At 58.8% G+C, this 24,563-nt stretch overlaps 1 protein-coding gene across 1 annotated transcript in view; it reads right to left on the bottom strand.

Moving 5' to 3' along the window:
• The window catches only part of RPTOR (regulatory associated protein of MTOR complex 1), a 332,995-nt gene that overhangs the window by 84,402 nt on the left and 224,030 nt on the right, over window positions 1-24,563 (bottom strand). Inside the window, exons 8-13 of the mRNA XM_047093910.1 lie at window positions 23,879-23,979; window positions 23,172-23,316; window positions 17,218-17,293; window positions 9,846-9,947; window positions 3,781-3,864; window positions 2,402-2,512 (exon numbers count right to left, since the gene is read on the bottom strand). Of these exons, the coding sequence (XP_046949866.1) occupies window positions 2,402-2,512; window positions 3,781-3,864; window positions 9,846-9,947; window positions 17,218-17,293; window positions 23,172-23,316; window positions 23,879-23,979 (619 nt within the window). The remainder of the gene's footprint in view (window positions 1-2,401; window positions 2,513-3,780; window positions 3,865-9,845; window positions 9,948-17,217; window positions 17,294-23,171; window positions 23,317-23,878; window positions 23,980-24,563) is intronic.

Here is a 24,563-nt window from a genome sequence, read left to right as displayed (position 1 = left end):
AAGGACAAGGGAAGTTCCAGAACGACTTCCCTGGAAGAGCCCTTCTGTCCTCCTGTTCCCAGAGCACGGCTCTTTGGTGAGACGTGAGGGGAAAAGAGAACTGACCGAAAGGTACGGTTTCCTTGCCCACAACACCAGGCTTTCCGATCGGCCAGAGAGGGTTTCTGCGTACGGGACACCAGCCGGGCAGACGCGAGACTTACACCGTGATTCCTTTTATTCTAAAAGTTCCAGGTCACGGCTGTCATCTTCGTACCGCGCCGCTGGAAGCACAGAGGGGCGGGGGATGGGAAATGAAAGCGGCTCGCTGGAGAAAATGAGGGAGGCGGGCCCAAATTCAGATTTTTAACTCTTTAGTCTAGCAAAGTTTTGGCCAATCTTCCAGAGAAGTCATTGCTCGTCTGAAGTTAGTTCCACAGATAGGAAGGTAAATATTTTGTCAAAACCTCTAATGTTCTAGTCATCATCCCAGAGCAGACAAGCAATGGAACATTCTGTGGATACAGCCATGTGCAGGGCACTGGGCCCAAGGAGGGTCAAGGCTGACCTGAGGTCAAGGTTAGCCTTGGGTGCGGCGAGCAGGAGGGAGGCTGTTTCTGGCACCGAGAGGACCATGGGGACCAGGAACACCGAGGTGAGTGGACCCTGCGTCTGGTCGACAACGTTCTGGTCGGTACCAGGGGACCAGGGAAAGGACTGAGGCCGACAGACGGGGACTGAGCCACCTCCCGGGACTTGTCTGCAGCCACTATGAGCGGCCGTGCAGAAAGGCCAGGAGAACCTCTCAGGCAACGGGCAGAACTGCAGGGCTCAGCAAGGCCGCTACACAGGCGAGCAAACAAAATCAGCAACCACGGAGTACAACGTCATCCAAGACAGCGTCGCCCAGACGCACCTGTGCTGTCACGTGTTCCTGGGAACGCCCGTGACACCCGCGTCCTCCGGCAGCCATCACCCCTGGCTCGGGCCCCACGGCACAGCTCCGGCGGCCTCGAGGTGCGCGGGTAGCCTCGGCGCCCAGGTGAGGGAGGACTGGGTCCGGCAGCAGCCTGGAGCTGCGGGGGCTCGTTCACAGGACGGCGGAGGGTGTGGGGAGCACGAGCAGCACGCAGGGCGGAGGCGAGCCGGGGAAGGTCTGCTGGAAGGCGGAGGCAGCGGTGGGGCCCTGGCCACCTACCAGGTGCGGCTGGGGAGGGGGCGGGCCGGTTGAGGCTCTGGTGCCCGGCAGGAGGGGCCACAAGGGAGAAGCCCACTCCCCTCCCCGCCCACCAAACCCCTCAAGCAAGCGACCACGTGATCACCGCGCTTCCTCCCCTCTCCACATCTACGGTTCTTCCGAAGCTGAGTGCCGCGCAAGGGGGCCTCTTCTGGGGGGTGTCCGCTCCCGGCCGGCGCTCACCCCCACTCTGGAACCCCTCTGTGTCCCGTGAGTCACGCCTCCCGCCTCGTCAATCCTGCTTTGCCTTCCTTCCGTGGCTCTTCCTCCTCCACACCCCCAGCACCCCTCAGGCACAGGTCCTCCCCACCTGGGGTCTCCCCGACCATCGCCCCATCACACCCACTTTCCCAGCCCCTCCTCAGCTAACCTACAACCTCTACACTGAGGCCACGAGTTAAAAACCACAGCTTGGATCTTGTCCCATTGCGGACTCTTTACCGGTTCCTCTTGGCTGAAGAGTGGGGTGCCCTCCACTTAGAGGGGGCCCCGCGTGCGCCTCCAGCCCCTCTAGGCCCTCACCCTCACGGCACAGCCCCCTCAGACACGGGGCTTCCCCCCTGCAGCGGAGGGCTCTGACCCGCTGGACGCGAGCCTGTCTCCAGTCTCCAGCACAGCCCCCAGGGTGGGGCTCCACGGAGTGGATGTGAGTCTGCGGCCCCAGGGGCCTGAGGACAGGGAGGGGCAGAGACTGGAGAGCAGAGATGGAGGAGATGGTCCCCAAGGTCCCCAAGGTCAGGGTGGAGAGGAAAAAGCACGGGTGGGACACAGCAGGTCTGGTGGGGGTCTGGGTGAGGCAGGGTAGAGTTTAAAGAAGGAAGCGGTCAGGGTCACTTCCTGCTGGAGGACTGGAGGGGGCGGGGAGGGGGCGGCCTGCGGCACCTGAGGGACACGAATGGTGTGGCTGCAGCCCAGGTGACCAGGACTGGGCCCCAAGGAGACGCACCTCCCTTATTCTGGAAGGGGGGCGCCAGCCGTGCCTGGAGAGGGAGGGAGGAGCTGGCCCTGAAGGCAGAGGCTTGGGTGAAGCAGGACAAGAAGCGCGGGGTCATCGCAGGGGGACAGAGGACACGGCGTCACGGCGGGCAAGCCAGCTGCGCTCAGCACCTCCGCAGCAGCCGCTGCCCGGGCCGCCTGACGCACGGAGCCCGCCTCGCGCCTGCGGGGACGACGCGGACTACTCACACTGTCCACGGCCAGGATCTTGGCCCAGATGAAAACCAGGAGGGGCCGCAGCTCTCGGGCTGAGCTCTGTAGCAGCTTCAGCACGTAGGGGAAGATGCCCACAGACAAGGCCTGGGGGAGAGAAGAGAGAGTGAGCGCCAGCACCGGCTCCCGGGCAGCCGAGCAGCGCCGGGGGCGGACGGCGCGGCTAGGGACGCGGTGTGCGCAGCCTTCGGCGCGGTGGGAATGCCGTGGGGGTGGACACGCCTCACGCAGAGCAAGCGGCTTCCTCCGGCCTCCTCACCCCCGCGCTCCCAGATGCCGCGCGACTTCTCCGGTCCTGCCGCGTCCAGAGACCGGGGCTCGCCTCACAAGGGACGGGTGGCTTCCCGTCTGGAACCCGCCGTCCCCACCCTCGGAGGGCCTTGTCTGCTCTCAGCAGCAAAGCGCAAGGCCCCTTAATAGTGGTTCTCGTGCTTCGAACCACAAGGCGTCTGCCGCCTCGGGAAGGGCCAGTCTGCTGGTTAAGACGGGGAGAAGCCGGGGGCTCCCGTGCCCAGATCCGGATGAGGCATCATCCCGGGGGGTCGTCTCTGCTCTCGGCAGGGCAGTGACAGAGAAGCAGGCTATCTCGGCACAAAGGACACCTGGGCAGAGCCCGGTTTTGTCCATCACCTCAGCGTCTCCCTCCAAGACAGACGGAGGGGGACACCCAGGACAGAGTCCGAGGGCGGGGTCTGTGTCCTCTCCTCATTAAAGGCTGTGTGTACCACAAATTAGATAATTTCTAATTATCATGAATATTGCTTTTTCAGACTGTAATTCTAAACTGTTGTTTGCACACAGAACCAAGAAGGTCCGTGTTTGCAGCTGGTGACAGGTCTCCTGAACCTCCTCTAATTGGCAGGTCCCCTAACGATACCCCCTTCCTTCTGATGTAGTTGTTGAAAAACAAGTCGCTTTTTGATCTGATTTTTGTCAGTGTTTTCTGTTTCCAATGGCCGTTTCTACTCTTCTGCGGAATGAGAAATCAGAGAAGGGTTTCCAGATTGTGCTGGGCACCGGAGTGTGAAGTCGGTGGACGGGTGTGTGCGGGCACTCTGCGGGCTCAGGGGCACCTGCAGGGGCGAGCCACTCCCGAATGGTGGCGGGCCAGCCACCCTTTCTGTCTGCAAAGGCGAAGCCTCGTGGCGGATGGGAGAAGAGGGCAGAGCAAAACCAAATCGCCAGATGCTGTAGTGACGGAGGCCGTGAGGCAGCACGTGCACCTCTAGGGCCCCTCGGGCTGACCGCCCCCCTCCCCTGTCCCCAATCACTCCCAGCTTGTGAGACGGTCCTCGGACGCACCACGGAGTCTCCGGGGCTCCACCCTCCCCCGGCTCAGTGCGGGAAGCACGCACCAGGCTCACCGCCCAGGGGCCCAGGTCCAAGAAGCGCCCCAGCAGATCCAGGGCTCTCAGCCGGTGCACCTGACTCAACAGCACCTGAGAAAGGAAGAAGGAGAGGGCGTCACCGTGGAGCCGTGCGATTCTGGACACGGGGGTGCACTCACACCTGCCCCCGGCTGCATTCATTCATTTACCTACAGCAGGTGCTCCTTTCTCTGTATAAAATAGGGGCCCTGCAGAAAGTATTAGAACAAATACTTTTTAATTGCACGTAAAAACACACCGAGGACACTGTGGTGTATAAACCTCCAGACAGCGTTCCTTTAATTACTCTAAACTAGATAATCTATTATTGCGTTTCTCACCTCTTCTGGAAACTAAATAAAATACTGTAGCTTTGACTCCCCGTCGCTGGGCACGTCTGGCCGTATCATTCCCGGTGCCTGGTTCATTTAAACAACTTCCCCACTGCAACCTTTTTAAACTATTATCAGGTTTTTGCTATTACAAACGATGCTATGATAAGTATCCCAACAGGCATATTTCCGCCTATTCACATGGTTTTTCCCGAGGATAAATCCGAGGGTAGGAGCAGTACGAGTTTACTACCGAATTACCTGCCAGTGAACTACCCTGCACTTCCTACAGTCCACGCATGGGTGCTCCCCTCTGTGGGTGCCCCCCACTGCCCCGTGGTCCCTCCCCGCCGTGGGTGCTCCCTCCCTCCCGTGGGCCTTTGCTGATCACAGTGCACAGGACGAGGGTTTGCTGCTGTGTTCTCTGGTTATGGGACCTTGGGCCAACCACTTCACTTCCCTGACCCTTAATTTCTTAATTTATAAAAAAGGAGAAACACAAAACCGAATCCCAAAGGTTTAATTAAACAACAAATTAAGAACTCCGGGACAACAGCAGCCCACGACCCACTATTATTTACCAATATGATAGATAAAAATAAAATATCCTTTTAATCTGAATTCATTACAAGTGAAGTTGATTGTCTTTTTTGACCGGTTAATTGGCTATTTCTGTAGTAAACTGGCCACGTGTGTCCTTGTTTTCCCACTCAGATGTCTGCCTTTTTGTCTCATTGACATGGAAAAGTTCTTTATACGTTAAAAAGAACAATCTTTGCCACGTGTTTTTCTCTTGTTTTCTTTGTTACATCAGAGTTTAAAATTTCTAATCGGGTCATTTGTAGTGACTTCTCCTCATGGTATTTACGCTCAAGGCCATGGGTACGGAGCCCCTGGAAGGCACTCTTCTGTCCACTGCCGGCCACCCAGCGTGTGTTCGTGGGCGCTTGCTGCGAGCGGATGCTGCGCTGGGGCGCGACCGGGGTCAGCGGGGAGCCCCCCCTCCCACCATCAGTTGCTGCGGAGACAGGCAGACGGCCACGTTGTCACAATCCGCGGTGACGGCAGGCAGTGCTGCGAATCATGTGCGCCTCTGCCCTCCTTGGGAGGGTCCTGAAGGTCCCCCTTCCTAGCGGGCAGCCAGGTCCCAGAGGGGAGGCAGTGCATGGGGCCCCCAGGTAGCAGGCAGAGGGGATGGGAAAACTTGGGGTGTCTGAGGACGGGTCCCACAGACCAGGCTGAGGGTTTCCCCAGAGAAGCAGCAGCGAGCGTCCAATGTGGTCGCTGGGGGATAGACCGGCGGTGGCCAGGTGGAGGGGGGGGGGGGACAGAGTGGACCTGACCCTGACTGATGGGGGGGAAAGCGACCCAAGACAGCAGGGGCCGTGCCCGTGGCGGAGGTGAGGCTGGGTGGAGGGGACCGGTGGTGTCGCCTGCTCCCGGAGGTCAGCGACAGGAGCCGCGAGGACAACACGCTGGGTGCAGGGTGTCGATCGTGTCAGGTCGTGGGGAGGAGGCAAAGGGGAGTGGAACGCGACGGGGGGCAGAGGTTTCGGGGGCTCCCTGTGAGGGGCAAACACGGGCTGGAGGGACAGGTGGGGAGGGGTCTGGACAGCACCAGGTCCCCAGCAGGAGCGGCGGCCCGGGGGCGGGGCGGGCGAGGAGGAGGAGCCGCGGCTGGCCCAGCCCCCGGAATGCCGCGTGCCCCCTCCCCCTCCCCCAAGGCCCCCCCCTCCCCGCACTGCGTCGGGGCCATTCCCACACCTCCGTCCCCATGCACGTGTGGGCGTCTGGAGGTGTCGAGCCTCTGACGAAGAGTCGGGGCGAAGGCGTGGGACCCGCTTCCACGCTGGACTTGCGGCCACCACGTGTGCCTGAAGCGGAGGTCCGCAGGGCAAGGTCGGCGGGAAAGCGCGGCCTGCCTTCCTTCCTGCGTCCTCGGCGGGAGCGGCGGAGGCGGCGACAGTCTGACCCCGGACTTGGGCGCATTTTCAAAACCCAGTGGCGCGAGGTCCGCGGAAGCACCTGGCCCGGGCCGTCCGCCACGGGGCGCGTCCGGCACGCCGACCCCACGGCGTCGGCACGCAGCGCAGGTCGTCCCCTCGGCGACTCGCCGGCTGCCCTCGTCGTACCGGAAACAGAGCCGCCTCAGGGGCCGGTTTCCCGCCGACCCCGGGTCCGTGAGCGCGGCCGCAGTCGGTCGGAGACCAGAGACCCCTCCGCAGACGCTGCGCGCCGCTCCCGTCACAGCAAACGCGGCAAACGCGAACGGAGCGCCGCGTTTCGGGCAGGCGGTGCAGCGATCTGCAGGGGAGGAAGCGGCCGCGAGGCTGGCTCCGGCTCCGCGTGCCCCGGCCGCCACCGGGTACGTTGCTCTCACGGCAGCGCCGGGCCCGGAGCCTGGTTCACAAGGACGACCGTGGCACCACCGCTTCCCGCCGCCGCGTCCACACTGGCGGGACACGCGGCGCAGCCTCCGCAGACGGCCCCGCGAGCCTGGCGCGGGGCTCTGCGCTGTGATTGTTAATGTCCGATTGGAAAAGGTCAAGTGTTGGCTTTTTAAAACATGACATCGTCCTTCGGATTCCTTCTGTTGATTCATATTTAGGAAAAATGGAAGCCTAGCGGAAATGAAAGTTACTTTAAAATAAGGACTGGCTTTTGGTTGTACACTTTTTTATTCCTATTATTCCCGTTTCACACTGGCCCAGGATCTGTGGAAATTACAGGGACAGATGGCGAACGGCACGAGCGACTGGGTCTTGCCCGTCAGTGGCGGCGTGCACGCCCGCATTAACGCGGGGCTTGCCGCGGCGGCCACGCTTCGTCCGCCTCCTGCAGCGACGGCGCTCGGGCTCCTGGGCCGGGACTCCTGGCGGGGGGGGGGGGGGGGGGGGGGCGGCACTTCCTACAAAAACAGAGTCTGCAGCTCGGGCCTGGCGGACCTCGGTGGGTCCCGCCGGCCTGGCGCCCAGGAACCTGATGCCCACCGACATCCGTAACACGTGTCACAGTAACACGCAGTTACTTTCCTGCCGTGGACTGAGAGCAACCCTGCACTTTCAGACCAAAAATTCTGTTTATAAATAAAACGATGCAGCGAAAGCAAACAGTTTCCCGATGAAATGCCCGGACCGCCTCGCGAGGTCTGTGGAGGTCCTAACACCGTCCTATGACATCCCCTCTTCTCTCTCCTTCCTGCAGCTCGTGGGTTCTCCCCTCTCGGTCTGGGGCTTCCTTGCACACCGGCCGCCCGAGGGGCCACGGACAGTGACGTCTCGTCCACCGCAAGACCGTGTGCACCTTGTGGCGGCTCGGGGTTTGAGGGACTTCCTTCCGATTCCTCCTGCTTACACTTCTAAAAGGCAAGAAAAGCCCCGGGGGCTGGTCAGGGAAGGTTATTTCCAAGCTCACCCTCGCAGGACGGGCTGCAAATCAGCTGGCCGGAGGAGACATTTCATCTGACACCGAAGGTCATCCGCTAATGCCTCTGAGTCCTGAGGCACAGAAAATCCTCTCTGGCGTGTGGAGAAAGTAGCAGGGATCGGAAAAGCTACAAAGTCTGTATTAAAATTCTCTTTCCCTTAGGCAGTACTTTCTGACTTGCTGAGGCCCCGGAGGATAACTTATGGGTGACAAGGTCCAGGCTTTGGCAAAAATACAGTTCCTTAAGATAAAGCAGCGTGAAGTTAACCAGGCTAACGAGGAAGAGGCTGACCCCGTGGGCCACGCCGAATGAAGCCGGGGCGCCTCTGCATCGTGTCCCCGTCCTTTCTCGTTAAGTACAGGTTCACGTACTGAGCCGGGCTGGGCACAGCCCAGGAGACAGCCCTCCAGGATAATGGAGAGCCTGCTGCTTGTGGCTGCTTGCAAGATCGCACGGAAAACGTCTCCCCGCTTTCCCTTCAGTTATTTTCCCTTTAGTTATTTTCCCTTTCTTCGGCATTACTACGCTGGCTCTGTTAGGCCCTCTTTCCCCGAGGGAGTGTGGATTGTAAATGGACCATTAGGAAAAACGTCAATAGAAGGCCATTTACAGCAGGACTGTTTGCCGGACCCGGAAGACCTGATTTCGCATGCTTGTCACCGCACCCGTGCTTTGCAAAGGATGAATTTCACTCCGCTGCACCGTCGAAAACACCGGAAGGTCGGTGGTAGGGCCACAGGCTCCGCGAGTGAACGTTCCGGCAAGCCAGGAGGAGCTACAGAGCACAGCACGTCCGCCCTGTGCCACGGCCGTCCCCGCACGTCCTGTCCACTTACAGCCAGCCAGCGTGTGTGCTCCCTCAAGGGACGGCCCGCTGTGTTTCCTCCTTTTTACTGCTTTTCTTCAAACCCAGGACAGTCTTAAACTGATCTGGAGGCGAACAAGCTCTGCGGGCCATTCACGATGTCGGTCACGGTACACACGGCGCCCAGACACATCCCGGGAGCGGCCGCGGCGGCCGCTGCTCTGGGGCGAGGACAGGCCGTGGCGTTTCTACCACGTCCCCAGTGCCCTCGTCCCAAGTCCCCTGTGCTGTCTGAGGTCCCGCACACAGTCCCGAGCCAGGCGAAGCCTCGGTGCTGGGGCCGGCGGACGGTCCTCAAAGTCGGCCGTGTGACGGACCCAGAGGAAGCTGACCACCCCCCGCCCGCCGAAGGAGGGACGCCGGGCTCTGGTGGCGACACAGAGAAACCATCCGCCCATTTCCCAAACGGCCCTGGGCAGCAGGAGCCACTCGCGGGGGCTCTGTCGCGACGTGGTCAGCAGCCCGTGTAAGAAGGTGCCGGCCCTTCCGCGGGCCTGGCGTCCCTCGCACAGGCGGGTGACGAGGCCCCTGCTCCCACTTCGCTGGAAGGTGCTGGTGGCAGCCAGCCGGCTCTCAGGACCTGAGACCCTGAACGGGGAGGCAGCGCGCCTGTGAGCACCCGCCCCTCTCTGCCCACGGCGTCTGCCGGGCCACCGCACCCTGACCGCAGAGCCTGTGTTCCAGGTCCTAAAGTGAGTTATTAGACCTCGGTGTCTACACTGACTAGAGGTCCACACTTCCCGCAAATACACATTAACTGACACAAAAGTTCTGGGAACGTTTTCTCATCTTCCCCCCTGTGAAGAATTTTGGTAACCTGCCATCCACCTCACCCGATCACATCAGCTGAAAAAATTAGCCGAATGAGACCCACGAAACCAAGCTTCCAACCCACTGGCGGGCGCGGTCTTCGTGCGAGCACTGACACGGGCCACGTGAGGGCTGGCACTCGACCGCCACCACGCACGCGCCCTCCACAGAAGGGAAGGCCGGTCGGCAGGCGCCTGGCGAGGAGCCGCGAGGGCCGTCTGCGATGCGCTCACGGCTCCCCTCCTGTCCCCCCGGTGGCTCGGAGCTCACATCCTTCCGAACAGAAGGGCCCGATGCCACGAGCACATGCACGGTGGCGTTCCGCGGGTGCCCGGAAGGGCGGCCGACTACGACCCAAATGAGGGGCTCGGTGAGGGTGGGGGAGGGAACTCTGGCGCCCCCAGGACAGCCTTCCCAACTGAGTGCAACGGGAGCCGGTGAGTTCGAGGGTCTGATCCCCCCGACCTCCAGGCACCCAGCCCGCGCACGGCCACGGGGGCGTCACACACACACACACACACACACACACACACACACACACACACGCACTCTGCCCTCTGCTGGCAGCGGTCTTCCCTGGAGCCCGCTCAGCCCGTACGGAGGGTCCAAAGACACTCACCTGCAGAACAATGGGAAGTTGCTCGGGCGGGCTCCTGTTCTCCACGCCCATGGTGAGCCACACCTGGAACGCGGTCAGCTGCTCAGCAAAGAACGGACTGTGCTGTGGGACAGGCAGGGGCATTAGTTAGGGACCTCGCCCTGACACCACTCGCCCCACGACGCGGCCCCCACGGCTGCCTGGGTCCGGCTGAGGGAGGGCAGGGCGCAGCCGGGGAGGCGGCAGGAGTGACACGGCGCAGCTGGCGGCCTGCGCGAGCAGACCGGACGAGGGCGGGAGGAGAGGGTGTCCCCGGGCTGAGCTGGGAAGACTGCAAGGAGCGTGTCTGGGGACAACGTGGGGAATCCCGTCAGGACGAGTGGAGACGCCTACAGGACGTGGAGTGGGGACATCGAGTGGGAACCGTGCTGCGCCTGCAGTTGGGGGGGGGGTCGGCGCTGGAGGTGCAAACTCAAAGGGAGGCGGGAAAGAGCAGGGCTGAGCCTCGAGGCCAAGGGCGGTGGCGCAGAAGGAGGAGGGGTGGTGGGCGGGCAGGACGCAGCCTGGTTCCCCCGAGACCGGCTGAGCAGCGCCGAGTCCCCGGAGACCGAGGTGCAGCGGGCAGAGGCGCGGCAGAGTGCGCTCAACACAGGCGGGAATTTGGAGACTCCAGTGTGGACGGCTCTGAGAAGGGATCTGGGTGCAAAGGGGAAGGACAGGAATGGAGGGGGTGGCGGGAGGGGAGTGGAGGGAGGCCACCCGGTGCAGAACTGTGGTTTCCCCGTGCGGGGGCGAGGGTGTATCTGGAATCGGCTGGTGCCATGCGGGCAGGGAGGCGGGCTCTCGGGTGGGGCCGTGCACCGCCGGCAGCCCGGGCGGCCCTCCGGGAACGGGAATCGGGGACTCTCTATCACTTCTATTTCTCAGTGACACGGAGAGGGAGGACACAGCCGAGCAGAGCGGCACGGGAAGGAAATAACCAGAGTTGTGATTTACTCCAGGACCCTAGAGTGGGGGGCAGGGGGCAGAGAGTGTGTGAGGCCACCCTGGGGTCAGTGGAGGACCCAGGCACCGAGGTCACAGTGATGGGGGGGGCGTGGAGCTGATCTGTCCTTCCTGGACTGGCAGAGGGGACGCCTTTCCCGGCAGTGACAGGGACCAGGCAGAGGACAGAAGGAGCAGCTCAGGGAGGAGGGAGGACCTGGCCGCCAGAAGGTTCGGGAACCAAGAAGCCAGGCTAGCGGGAAGGCTTGGTTTTTCGGTCTGACAGATCATTTTCACCTAACACACGGTTTTGCTTCCCCAAACCCTGAACCAGAAGAATCCCAAGTTACAAATCTCTGCCTCCCAACCCTGTCCTCCTGCCCAAGGGGAAGGTTGTGGCTGCGTTTCAGAGTGTCTGTGTGTAAGGAAGGGGGCCGGCAAGGTGCGACTGTGGCACGTGTAGACAGCGTGGACCCGCGTGTGTTTGCACAACTCAGGTCTGTAAGCCCCACCCCGGGCCTGCTCACCCCACACCGTCCACGGAGGAGCCTGGTGGGCAGAGCCACAGTGTCCCCTCAGAACAGTCCATCGTGTGGAAAGTGTGCAGAGAGCAAGCACCACCTAGGAGTCCGCGTTCCCGCAAAGTCGGCGTGGGCCAGGGGCACCAAATCTGGAGGGCGACCTGGGAGCTGGGAAGGAGCCCCCAAACTGGCTTTCCTGTTTTCAAGTGTGAATTTTTCCTGAACTGGTTAAAAACAGTAACCTCTGTTAAGCTCTCCGTCCCCACACGTGGGAGACCTTTGGTCTCTGAGGGGAGCTCGGGTAATTCAGATCATTCCATCTCTTTCCCCCTCCTTCTAAGTCCGGATTTGAATGAAGGATGCTCCCGTGTTGCTCACTGCCGGAGAAACCGTTCCACACCGCAAGGACAAGCATTCCACGTCTTTTCACCCAAAGCTCACAGAAAGGGCAAGTCTCTGCCGCTGAGGTACGTGGCGAGGGCTGTCGTGCCCCTCATGGCGCGGGCAGCCCCCCAACACAAGCAGGCTCGGCATTCCAAATAACGCGCCCCAAAGCGCCTCGAGAGCTGCCCCCGTGTGCACCTAAGGATGAGGCAGAGCAGGGATTCTGGGCCGGGTCTCCAAGATTACGGCTGTAGCATCAGAGCTGCTGTGCAGAGGCTCTGAGTCATGGGGCCGCGTGTCCAGGCCTCCCAGGGCAATTCTGAGGCCAGGCGGGCTGCTCTGTGGTCAGCCCACGTGTCAGATGGCCCCGGGGCCTGAAAAGAGGCGCGAGCGGAAAAGGACAGAAAGCGGGAAGGCCAGATGGGCACAAAGAGCCCTCTGACCCCTGGGGGATTCAGGCACAGAGGAAGTGATCTCAACACACCTCCTCCTCCTCTTCTCGCTTACCATCCCCGGTCCAGACACGGCTACACTGCCTGGTGTCTGTCCTCACGTGCAGTGACACTCACTACTCACGATGACCTCACCACTTACAAGAGGAGACAACAGAAAACTGCCCAGTGGCCAAGAGCATTCAAATTCCATAGCCTGTCAGAGCTCAGCCTGCAGATGGGCTTTCTTCAAGTCCTTCAAGAAACTCCATGCTTCCCAGCGCGAGCAACCACTCCCCCCTTCTCCCGACATCAGGAAATGCCAAATCTGATCAGGCTCCTTTCCGTTGTTAATTAAAATCTGTCCTCCCAACTACTGACCTTGGACAAGTGACCAACATGCTGGGCTCTGTTTTGGTATATTTGACCACAAGGTTTTAAAATAAGGCCAGGGGCGCCTGGGTGGCTCAGTGAGTTGAGCATCTGACTCTTGATTTCGGCTCAGGTCATGATCTCACGGTTTGTGAGTTCAAGCCCCGTGTCAGGATCTGTGCTGACAGCATGGGTCCTGCTTGGGATTCTCTCTCTCTCTCTCTCTCTCTCTCTCTCCCAATCTCAAAATAAACAAACATTTAAAAAATAAGAAAATAAAAAAAATGAAGGCCAGTAATTTATAGGAAAATTATTAGAACAAAATAGTGAGTTTAGTAATGCTACTGCAAAAAATCTCTTATAAGCAATATATATACGAAGAAAGGGAAAACGGAAAATTTTAGAAAGACACTATTCGCAGTCATGATGACGGATGGGAAGACGCAACACTGCGGAGATACTGCCTGCCCTGTGTCCGTCCACAGATCCATGCGATCCCTATAAAAGTTGCTTTCATAATCAAGGCTGCTCAGTACTGTGCAAGGACACAGTGGCCCGAAGGGCAGAGCTGAGAACCCAGGAGCAGCCCATGCAGACGGTCGCCTGGTTCGATGTGAATAACACTGGGTAAGCTCAACCTCCACGTGTGGGAAAGCATATCTTGACCCCTATCTCACACCGTCCGTACTAGTAAATCCCAGAGGGGCTGCGAGTCTAACGGTAAAAGTAAAACGATCAGGCTTTCAGAAGAAAAAGAACACCTTCTCAAGGGTGTTCATCTCAAAGTAAACATTTCTTAAACAGGATACCAAAGGTCTTTAAGCAAATGAGAAAAAAACTGATAAATTGGATGTTAAAAGAAGAAACTTCTGTTCTAGGAAAAAAAAAACATAAAAAAAAAGAAAATAAAGTCCACAGAGATAAAAAAAAGAAAGAAAAAGAAAAAGATATTCACAATGGATTCGTATTCAGATTATATACACAACCACTACAAATCGATAGGAAACAGATAACATAAAAGAAAAACCAAAAGACTTGATGAGGCAACTTACAAAGGAGGATATTCAAATGGCAAATGAAAATACAAACTAGTGCTCAACATTACGAACCATCAGAGAAATACAAGATAAAATCTCAGTGAAACACCTCTTCACACTGAACCACAATAGCCAAATAAAGGGAAAAGGGTAGAAAGTATCAAGCGTTTATGAGGATACAGGGCAACTGAAACTCTCGTAAGCTGTGTAGAGGTGCAAGTTGATTCGATCACAGGAAAACCGCCTGGCAGCCTCTACTAAAACCGACCACATGTGTGCCTGGTAACCAGCAATTTCACTCCCAGTGTGCGCCCCCGACACAAACGCGCCAAAGCCACATAAAAAATTAGCAGCACCCGCAAAACTTAAGGGGGCACCAGAAAATTCAGTAATTGAAATAAAAGAATACATTAATGCGAGATTTAAAAAGAATAGATGTGAAAATCCATAACGAACGAAACATCAAAATTTCAAGTAAAGACAGGCTCAGCATTACTGATTTCTCCTTCCTGTCAGGCTCCGACGGCTCGGCCTGGCACTGGCCAGCACTATTCGTGGGGGGCGCTACCTGTAAACTCCAAATGCCTACCGGCCAGACGATGCACACACGCCCCTTGGAGCGTCCCCCATGGTGACAAGAGCCCCGACCGCGGGAGCAGATGTAACGTTGAGTGAAAGCAGGCACGACGGCGACGTGCCGTAGGACCCCGCCGATCCAAGCACACGAAACCAGGCGGGATGGTGGCTGCGCTCGGGAAAGCAGACTGAAGGCAGCCGGAAGGGGCGTCTGGGGGGTTCTAACAGGTGGCCGCTCGATCTGGGTGCTGGTTACTGGAGTGTGTTCCTCTTATAAAAACTCCTCAAGCCGCACATTTGTGATGTGCAATTTTCTCTACGTACGTTCTGCTCCCGAAAAAGTGAAAACAAAATAAAAAACCTAGCGGGGGGTCTACGTCAGTTACCCCTCCCTATCACAGTTTGGGGGAAATTATTCCCAGATGCAGAACGCGGATTCCAGCAGATTAGAAATGAAGCGCTGAGATCCGCGCAAGTGTGCCTGGCAGTGGAGCGGAAGGGTAATATGCAGAAGCTGTGTTGTTTTGCTTAGGAGTCGAGAGTTCTGATCCCCTAAGGGTACAACGTAAAACCACACCCGGTCTAGAAAGCCGGAACCGTAGGAGGTTTTCTAAACACGTGTTTGTGGCGACGGGCCCTCGTCTCCCTGGGCGAGCTGAGGCACTCGGGAGGGCCTCTAGCTGCAGTGGAGGGGGGCGGGGCCTGGGCTGTCCCCACGGAGTTCCGTGACTGCACGAGCCCGGTCCCTGCCTCAGTGTGGGTCCAGCGGGAAGGGGCCACGCGCACTGTGGAGAGCCGAGCGCAGGCCCTGCCAGCTCTCCCTTCAGGGTGGAAAACAAGGTGGCTTGCGATTTAACTTGTGAGAGCGTTAAGAACAGGCGGACGGAGAGAGGGGTGGATGTGCTCAAGCAAGTGGCAAATGTTCACGGCAGGACGGTGGGCACACAGGTGCTCCCTGTACTACTCTTCCAACCTTGTGGAGGCTTGAACGTTTTCATACAAAAACGTGAAGGTTTTCAAGCACTAAAGAGGAGGAGATAGGAGATAAACAAGAGAGGAAGGCCTCTCGGCCCATCGCCCCCGCCACGGGGGCGTCAGACCATCTGACGAATTACACCCCACAGAGACACGCGCCTGCACGGATCACACGCACCTACACAGATACGCACACACGTACACAGAGACGCACCTGCACCGATCACATGCGCACACACACGTGCACACGGACACACAACACAGCGACACAGGTGAGCACATATGTACACACACACGCACCGACATCCCCCACACACATGTACATACGCACCCAGACGTGGACACCTCCCACACCCACTCTGCAGATACACTCAGCGCACACATGTACATTTGTGCACACGGGTACACGAACACACCCGTACATGGACACACACCCACAGATACGCAGACACGTACACACACACACACCCGTCCACACAGGTATGCACTTATGTGCACACACGTGCACACAAGCACACACGCATACACACACCCTACAGACATACACACACGCACCACACCCCACGTGCACAAGCACACACCCCACACAGAAACACACACATATACACACATGTATAGACAGGTAACCACAGATATACACACATGTGCACACGCATATAGAGACGCACATACCCAGGTATGCACAGTGAACACATGTACACACACACTCTCATGTACATGGACACACCTCACATACATAACACACCCACCCACGTATACAACACATATACACCCCACACAGATACGCACAAAGCACATGTGGACACACGTTGCACACAGACACGCACAAATGTACATGCACACACATCCCCACGTGTATGTAGGCATACCCCAGATATATACACATGCACACACATGTACACAGATACATCCCCACACACACTTGCACAGACACACCAGAGAGACACACGTACATGTGCACATGTGTACATGGAGACCCACATACAGATACATACAAACACACATGTAGATACACTCTACACACATACACACGTATACACATGTGCACACATACCTCACACACGCACACACATACACACACACCCCATGTAGATAAACATACACATACCCCACACGTGCACTCACACGCCCCTACAGATATGCACACACATACATGTACCCCCACGAGTACTCGTACTCCGCACAGATACGCACACATATGTACACCCCCACCCCCACACTGATCCACATGTGCACATACACACACACCCACGCTCAACCTGAGCACTCAGCCCGTGTGAACTCCTTCAGTCCTCCTGAGCCCCTTCAATGGATACCGCCCCGATTCTCCTGTAAAATGAAGAAACCGAGGCCCAGGGGAGCGGGCTTGCCCACCGGAGTCTTGGGTTGGGCCAGAGACGACAGTGTGGGTACAGAAGGCTAGGGGCTCTGACCACCTGTCCCCACCCCCTGACTCACCTGGGTCTCAGATGGCCTGGAGGCGCCCACTACCCCCTGCTGTCCGGCTCCTCCCAGACCCAAAAGTCTCCCCGTCCTGTGGGGGTCAGAGGGCACACACGTGCTCCCCACACCCTCCGCCTGTTCCTAGCAGTGCTCTAACTCGATGGGTGTGACCCCCCCACCCCTTTCTCAGGGTTGTCCAGGGAGGGGCCGGGTCTTCTGCAGGTGCACTCAGGCTTGCACAGTAAGCACTCGACAGACAGGTCCCGAATGAAGCCAAGGAGGCCGTGCAGCAGCGGGAGCGAGAAGGGCTGGTGGTGAGGGGCCGTGAGACCCTCCGTGTCAGGCCCCGGGCGGCCTGGGGACCAGCTATCCCCTCAGGGCCGAACTTGACACCCTCCGAGGGTTCCAGTCAGGAGTCTCGGGAAACCAGAACCCATTCCAGGTAAAAGGTAGAGTGTGGAACACGGCTCGGGGAGCGCACGCTAAGGACAGCATTTTAAGAGAAGACGTTTCTGGAGAGCTTGCCAGCTCAAAATCCTTAACCCCCGGCGGATGCAATCTTCCAAACTTTGCTGACTGCACAGTTTCCCAGGAGGGTGAACAAAGTCCAACAACCCAGCGCCCTGGGTGCCACCCCAGTGGACCACACGGACGCCCTTGTGGGACTCACCCGAAACGCCGTGCCTTCCTCAATGATGGTGGGCAGCTGAGAGAGGCAGATGTCGACGGCCAGGTCCCAGGCTTGCCTGCGGAGAGAGCAGAGGGGCGCCCACAGGGCCTTACTGACCGCTTCTCTGGACGGGGCCCTGGCCATGGGCGGGCCACAGGAGAAGGAGGAAGTCATCTGGCTGCACAATGAAGCCGTCTTGTTAACGTGGTTTCTCTTTAAATTTAAATGAGAAAAGAGCTTGGGAGAGATAAAGGGACGGTCTCACTTTCTGCCACAGCTTCTCCCCTGACTTGGTGCCACAGCCTGTCCACAGCCATGAAGCAGCCGTGGCACCACGGTTTCCGGACCGTGGCAGTGTCGCACGCAAATGCCCCACGGTGCTTCATCAGAAACGGCCAGCGTGGGGCCAGGAGGCGGCTCTGTCTAGGCCCCCCGTCCTGAGCGGCCCCTCATCCCGCCCCGAATCAGGACTGGCCCCACACCGCCCGCTGCCTGAGCCTGTCCCCGAAGGAGCCACTCAGGATGCGGTGTCCCTGTCCTCGTTTGAGAGGACGGCAAGTCACTGATGTGTGACCCTGGCCACCTCTCCCCCGGTTTCGCACAGCATCGGGACCTAGCTCAAAACACACACAAGACGGCCAGAGTGCGCCCGATGGCCTGGCGAGTGCGGCTCCACCTCCCTGGCATCAGTTTTCCCGTCGTGCCTGCTCGGAGGGTCCTCGGGAGACCCTGGGAGAGCAGGTGCCTTCGCAGGGCGCCGAGGAATGAGGGCCGCTCGTGGCACTCGGCGTTAGCTCTGAACTGACACAGACGATCACCTCACTTTCTCTACGGCCACAGATGGGAAGCGTGGATGCCGTGGACACAAGGTTCCTTCGTCCCTGCTCTCCCTTCCCTTTCTCGTGGAGACAAGGTGGGGGCCGGCATGCGGATCTGGTTTCCAGCACGGCCACCCCTTCTCCCAGGACGCTTTCTTTTTTTTTTTTTTTTTAATTTTTTTTTTTTCAAAGTTTATTTATTTTTGGGACAGAGAGAGACAGAGCATGAACGGGGGAGGGGCAGAGAGAGAGGGAGACACAGAATCGGAAACAGGCTCCAGGCTCTGAGCCATCAGCCCAGAGCCCGACGCGGGGCTCGAACTCACGGACCGCGAGATCGTGACCTGGCTGAAGTCGGACGCTTAACCGACTGCGCCACCCAGGCGCCCCTCCCAGGACGCTTTCTGAGAGGCAGAATTCCACCTGCCATTTATTAGACTCATGGCCCCACATGATTGTGGGGAACGGGGGTACCGTTGCTCCATGTCCCCAGGGAGGACCAAGTCAGGAACGACACATGTAAACATTTCCCAGAACACGGGAAACACGTAAGACAAACAACAGCCTGGAGGCTCTCTGTCATTATTCAAACACACGAAATCTATTCCAGTTTTCCCAGACCGGCCCCCGCTGAACAAGCACACCCTTCCCCCACCAATCTAATTAAGAGGCAATCAGCACATAATCAAAAGTGCCTCAAAGAACAAGCAATAAATAGTTCCCATATGCTCAATAAGTGGCCAGGCTGCAGGCAGAACGGTTCTTCAGCGGCGTTGAGGGAGAGATTTACTCTTTGTTAGACAGAAACAAAGTCAATTACTGCAATTCCGTGCTATAAAAATTCCTTGAATTTAACCTAATAAAAACTTTGAACTTGAGGAGCTGCGAGCGCGTACAAGCTGGGGGCAGGTAAAGGTGTGGGTCTAGGGCGGCTGGAACCACGCTTGCGTGGAGCAGGTGACACGCCCTTCTCAGCCCCTCTCACCAAGATCACGAGGCAAGGACAGGCCTCCCGTGAAAACGCCGCCACAGCTGTCCTCGGTCCTGGCGGGGGTGTCCTGGATTATCAGCGGAACCAGGCCACACTGGGACAGGCCACCCTGCGGTCTCGTGGCTGGCACCCACTGGGTCCCTCCAAAGAGTGAAAGCCTCACGGAGCTGCACCGGGGCCAGAGGGCGACAGTCCTTCCGAGAGTCCTTCTGAGAGCCACGTGGTCACTGGCTGGCCAGGCGGCTCCCGAGGGTTGGCCCCTCCCTCGGGGAGTGGGTCCTCAAGCAGCCCTGGAATGTGCTTTCGTGTGTGCAGAGGGGCGGGGGGGGTGGGGTGGGGGGGACTGTGGACATGACAGGGGGCCCTGGAGCAGGCGAGCCCCGGAGCTCCTGGGAGTGAGGCTGCTCAGGGCCGTGGACAGAGGGGCACGGCCGTCGGGGGGATAGAGGAAAGGGACTGGCCCACGGCGTTGAAGACGGTGGCACGTGTGCAGCTGCAGCAGGCCCGGTGACCCTCTCCAGGCCTCTGGCTGCTGGTGCTTGCGAGGGGAAAGGGTCGGCTCGGGGACCTGAGCTCCCACGCAAGCCCGGCAGCACGAGAGTGGCGCTCTCTCCGGAGCATCTCACCGGTTGGCTGAAACCGGCTGCATTTTCTAGGCTAAGATCAAAATGAACTTGGCGTCTTAATTTGGATTCTCGCTCGGGGAGAGTGGGACTGTGAGTCCTGGGAAGCCTGAGGCCGTGGCGAGGGGCCAACCCGGGAGGTGTCTGCGTTCGCACTTCCCACAGCCCGCGAAGCGGCCACACTGCGGCGGGAGGGGGCGCCGCGACAGCCTGGCCAGCCGAGCGGATCCCCGCGGCGTGGGGCAGAGGCAGCTCGATGAGTCACTGCCCGGGAAAACGTGCCGTGCCGGCAGGAGCTCGGGTTTTCAGGAAACGGGCCTGCGATGGCAGACGCCCAGGGAGTGGGCCGGGAGGGGAGCCTTCCAAGAGCGCGCGGCCTCCATCTGTAGCGACCGTGCAGCGGGCGAGGCGCCCTCGACGGAGACGGAAGGCACAGGTTACTACCGTGGAGAGAGGCGAGGTTTCACGGCCTGCAGAAATCGAAAGTGAAGGAGAACGAGCCCCTGGCGGCTTCACATCAGAGATTAAACAGGAGCCGTGCTGAGCGCCTGTCGTCGTTAGCGCCCCTCCCGAAGCCAAGTGCGAGTGCAGACTGCGTTGTTTTAACCCCGGTTTCTGTTGGGCTTTGTTCCCTCCCTCCCCTGCTCAAAATTCAACCTCCCCATCACCACCCAAGCACTGTAGTAACTAGACGGCACAGCATTTATTCCAGACGCTCTTTCAGAAGCCGCGGCTGGCTGTGTGCTCCCTGGGGATGCAGCAGCTCCGGTCTGTTTCCGAGGAGGGACGGAAACAGCAAGGGGCGTTGTTCTAACGCGGCTCGTCACCGAACCAGCTCCGCCGCAAGCCCACGCCAGCACCGAGCACCCAGGCAACGCGGCAGAACTGGGCCCAGCGCAGCGCGACCACCTTGGCGTCCGGGCCTCGCGTCCTCCCCACTCTGCGCCCGACACCACAGCCTGGTCCCTCACGGCTGCTCTCCCGCCTCCCGCACGGAGGGGGTGTGAGCGGCACGCCGGCCACCCGGGACCTGCCGCGTTCCCAGCCCCCCCGGATGAGGCGCATGAGACACAGGAACGAGAGCAGGAACGAGCTGCGTCCCCGGGGCTGGCCACTGCGGGGCGGCGGGAAGCCTGGGTCCCCGCGGCTCACGCTTAGGCCACATGGAACGAGCAGCAGACTCTCCTTCGTGAAGCCAGCAGACTCTGCGTTGCCAACTACCCTGTATTTCCACCGCTGCTTCTAACCACCTCCAGGGGAGGAGGCCTCCCACTGTAGCCGGGTCAGTCCGCCTGCAGGGGCCTGACCTGGTATTGACACCCAGTGTTGCTGACCTCTGACTTAGAAACAACTCTGAACGATTTTATAAAGAAATAAAGACCCCCCACTGTCTCCAGGTGGTCCCTTCCTCCCCAGATCTACAACACGGTAGCCGGGCCAACCCGGCCAACCCTATAGCTGCAGCCCTGTGTCACTCTGGGAAGCACGGCTGACCCTCTGCGAGCATCTCCTTAGAAACCACCTTAGCAAACGCAGGAGCCGGAGCCAAAGCCGGGGTGGGGCCCAGGAAAACGCAAGTGCAAATGAGCATTTCCCTAAAGCCCGGGAGAGAGTGGAAACCTACAAGCATCACCTTCACACTCTCTTCCCACCTTGACGCTATTTGTTTAGGTGTGCGGGACCAAGACTTTGCCACTGTGGACACTCCCCTAGGAAGCACAGACCGTCCGTGTGGGTCTTCTAGACGCCCCTGGGTGGGAACAGGAAGCAAGGCTCATCTAAGGCGGCCCCACAGGCCAGCAGCAGCTGGAGGGAAGCCAGTCCACGCGAGGGGACTAGGACTTAGGTCACTTTTGACAAGGAACTTGGGAACAGCATTTAAAAAACCGTGATCACGGGGCACCTGGGTGGCTCAGTCAGTTAAGTGGCCAACTTCGGCTCAGGTCCTGACCACATGGTTTTGTGAGTTCGAGCCCCATGTTGGGCTCTGTGCTGGCAGTGCAGGGCCTGCTTGGGACTCTCTCTCCCTCTCTCTCTGCCCCCTGCCCTCCTCACGCACATGCACGCGCTCTAACTAAATAAACTTAAAACACATTGTGGCCACTCCTAATTTGGGTGTGCGTGGGGGGTGTATTTACCACTAAACGAGTCCCCTTGAATCTTCTGTGTGCTCAGTGAACTCTCGCACTGGCCGGAAACGCCCGTGTCTCCACGTGCTGTGGTGGCCATTGCTGCTTGATTATGTTTCTACGAGCATTTTCTACTTGAAATCTAAAGGCTGCTTTCACATCCAAGTCCTGATCAAAGTGGGTTAATGGCATAATTTTCAACATTTAATGGGATTGACTAATGGTTACTCTTTGGCTACACCTCACGCCGGCACCGTCATTAGGAAAACCCTATCTGGAGGAAACGTGTGCTGTACGCATATGATTTCCTCCCTGGAAATCGCATCACCGCTGATTCCTGCAAGAGAACCCTGTAGATTTACTTGCGTGGCCTTTCTCGGCATATAAAGATAGAAGGCCATGATATCAAGCCTTTCCAAAAAAGATCCCAATTGGAGAGGACCTTCGAGGCCCACGGTGAAGCAGGGTGGGCTCACGAAAGGAGAGCCCGGGCCACCACCGATGCCTCCCCACCTGCATGACTACCAGGCTTCAGGGGCCCCGGGGGCACCAAGGTGCAGAACCCCCTGCTTCCGCTCCCCGGGGCACCCGTGGTCCCGGACTCATGCAGAGTCCCCAGCAGGCTGCATTTAGCCCCCTATTGGTTGCGTTTGGCCCTCAGAAAGGTTTTTTTTTTTTTTTTAAATTTTTTTTTCAACTTTATTTATTTTTGGGACAGAGAGAGACAGAGCATGAACGGGGGAGGGGCAGAGAGAGAGGGAGACACAGAATCGGAAACAGGCTCCAGGCTCTGAGCCATCAGCCCAGAGCCCGACGCAGGGCTTGAACTCCCGGACCGCGAGATCGTGACCTGGCTGAAGTCGGACGCTTAACCGACTGCGCCACCCAGGCGCCCCAGAAAGTTTTTTTAAAAATACCGTATTGGTGGGGCTCCTGGGTGGCTCGGTCGGTTGAGCGCCCGACTTCGGCTCAGGTCACGAATCCAACAGCTTTAATCCGATGGAACAGTGTGGGACACACTTCCTAAGCCCAGCTGGCATTTTCTTTTCTCGATACCGGTCTCTGCGGAGTCAGAAGCCTGTGTGCGGGCCTCTCCTGCCCCGGGTGGCCGGATCGTAAGGCCCCTGGAGCCGCTGGTCCCGCTCAGTTGTGAGAGACACCCCAAGGCGTCTGCACCTCTGAACTCTGAGGGGACCCACGTGTCCTGTGCGCGGGGAGCTTTAGGCAGGACTTTGCCAGCTGTTAGCACCGCCTGGGTCTCCGAGCTTGGTGGCAAGTCTTCCTATTTTGTCTCACGTAATTCCATTAAACTTGTCCCACAGCAGAAATGGACAGAAACCAAGCCACTGAGAGAACGTCACACTGTCTGGCACTGTCGGCCGGGGACACTTACCACATCGCGTGCATGTACGTGGGGGGCAGGCGTGGGCTGCTGACGGGAGTGCAGTTGTAGGACCTCATGATCCTTTCCGCCAGTAGAAAATTTCGAAACAGACTCGCCACCAACAGGTCCTGTCTGAAGAGTTTTTGGAAGAGATCTGGGGGCAGATAAAACATACAAAGGTACCTTTGGTGACTCACGTCCAGCATTGAAAGTCAAAGACACAGATTTACTTCTAAAAGAATTTTTTACAAGCAAGCTGGGACTCATACGCACATTTCCTGTTGGCAAAATGCACACACAGATATACTCACACAGATGCAAACACCAAACCCTAGAGAGTCAGTACAGAAAAAATGCAGACAAGTCTTATCAGAACACTTCTGGTTTTAAGAAATACGGGCCGTGCCAATTTTTATGAAGAAAGGTGAGCCCTGAGTCTGCCTAGAAGATAACACGGTAACGTCGGAGCAAGCGCTCACGTGGAGCTCGCTGTCTGCCACTGGTCTTGGTGCCCGATGCGCTGTGGCTCACGGAAACCCCCAGCGGCTCTCGCTGCCCCCCCCCCCCCACCCCCAGCTTTCCTCCCCGACAAGATCTCGCTGCTTCCGTCTCGCTTCCCTTATTCCATGGGCCAGTGTCTCCCACCAGGCGGCTGCCCTCCCCGGCCCCACGCGGCCCGGCCCGGCCGCCTCCCTGCCCTGCCCACGCCGCCTCACCCCGAGGCAGCACGTTCCAGGCGATGGTGTCTGTGATGGCAGTGAAGATCCAGTTCAGCTCTCCCAGAGGGGTCCTCCGGTCATTCAGCCGGCCGGGGATCCTAGGAGACACGGGGTGCTTTCATTAGTGACTACCCAGAGAGTCCTGGCTCCTGAAGAGGGGCGCGGGGAGGAGATGTGGGGAGAAGGGGGGAGACGCAACACTGCAGGCGGAGGCGGGGGAGGCCGGCCCCGCCCGTGATGTGGAGACCCGCGCACTCCGGCCTCCGTCTTCACTGTCCTCCCCTCCACGGCTACACAAAGCAGCCCCTTGGGGTCCCCCGATGCGTGGGCCGGACCCAGCGGCTACACACACCAGTCTCGTGGTTTCCATGGCCGATCTCCTGCCCCCACAGGCCAGCCAGGGCATCTGCTACAGGGGAGCCCGTGCCTCGTTCTTCCTTTCTGCACCTCCCTGCGCCCCGGAGCCCCGCGGCTCCAGGCCGTGGAAGTGCACTTTCGACCCGAGGGCTGGGGGAGAAAGCCCGTCTTCTGAGGTCAGCTTCCCTTCCGTTCGCCCGTCACATATCTCAGCGCCTACTCTGGGGCCAGGTGCTGGTCTAGCACCCCGCTGTCTAGGACCCGCAGACACGCTGCGGCTGAAGTGTGCAAGGAACGGGCACTTGAGGAAGTAGCGAGCTCGAAT

Source organism: Lynx rufus, unplaced genomic scaffold, assembly GCF_022079265.1.
Source record: "Lynx rufus isolate CCGP_SWC_20201006 ecotype Redwood Valley unplaced genomic scaffold, mLynRuf1.p SCAF_37, whole genome shotgun sequence".
Lineage (NCBI taxonomy): Eukaryota > Metazoa > Chordata > Mammalia > Carnivora > Felidae > Lynx > Lynx rufus.
Note: the sequence above shows the minus strand (reverse complement) of the source record. Positions and strands in the feature narration are given on the sequence as shown.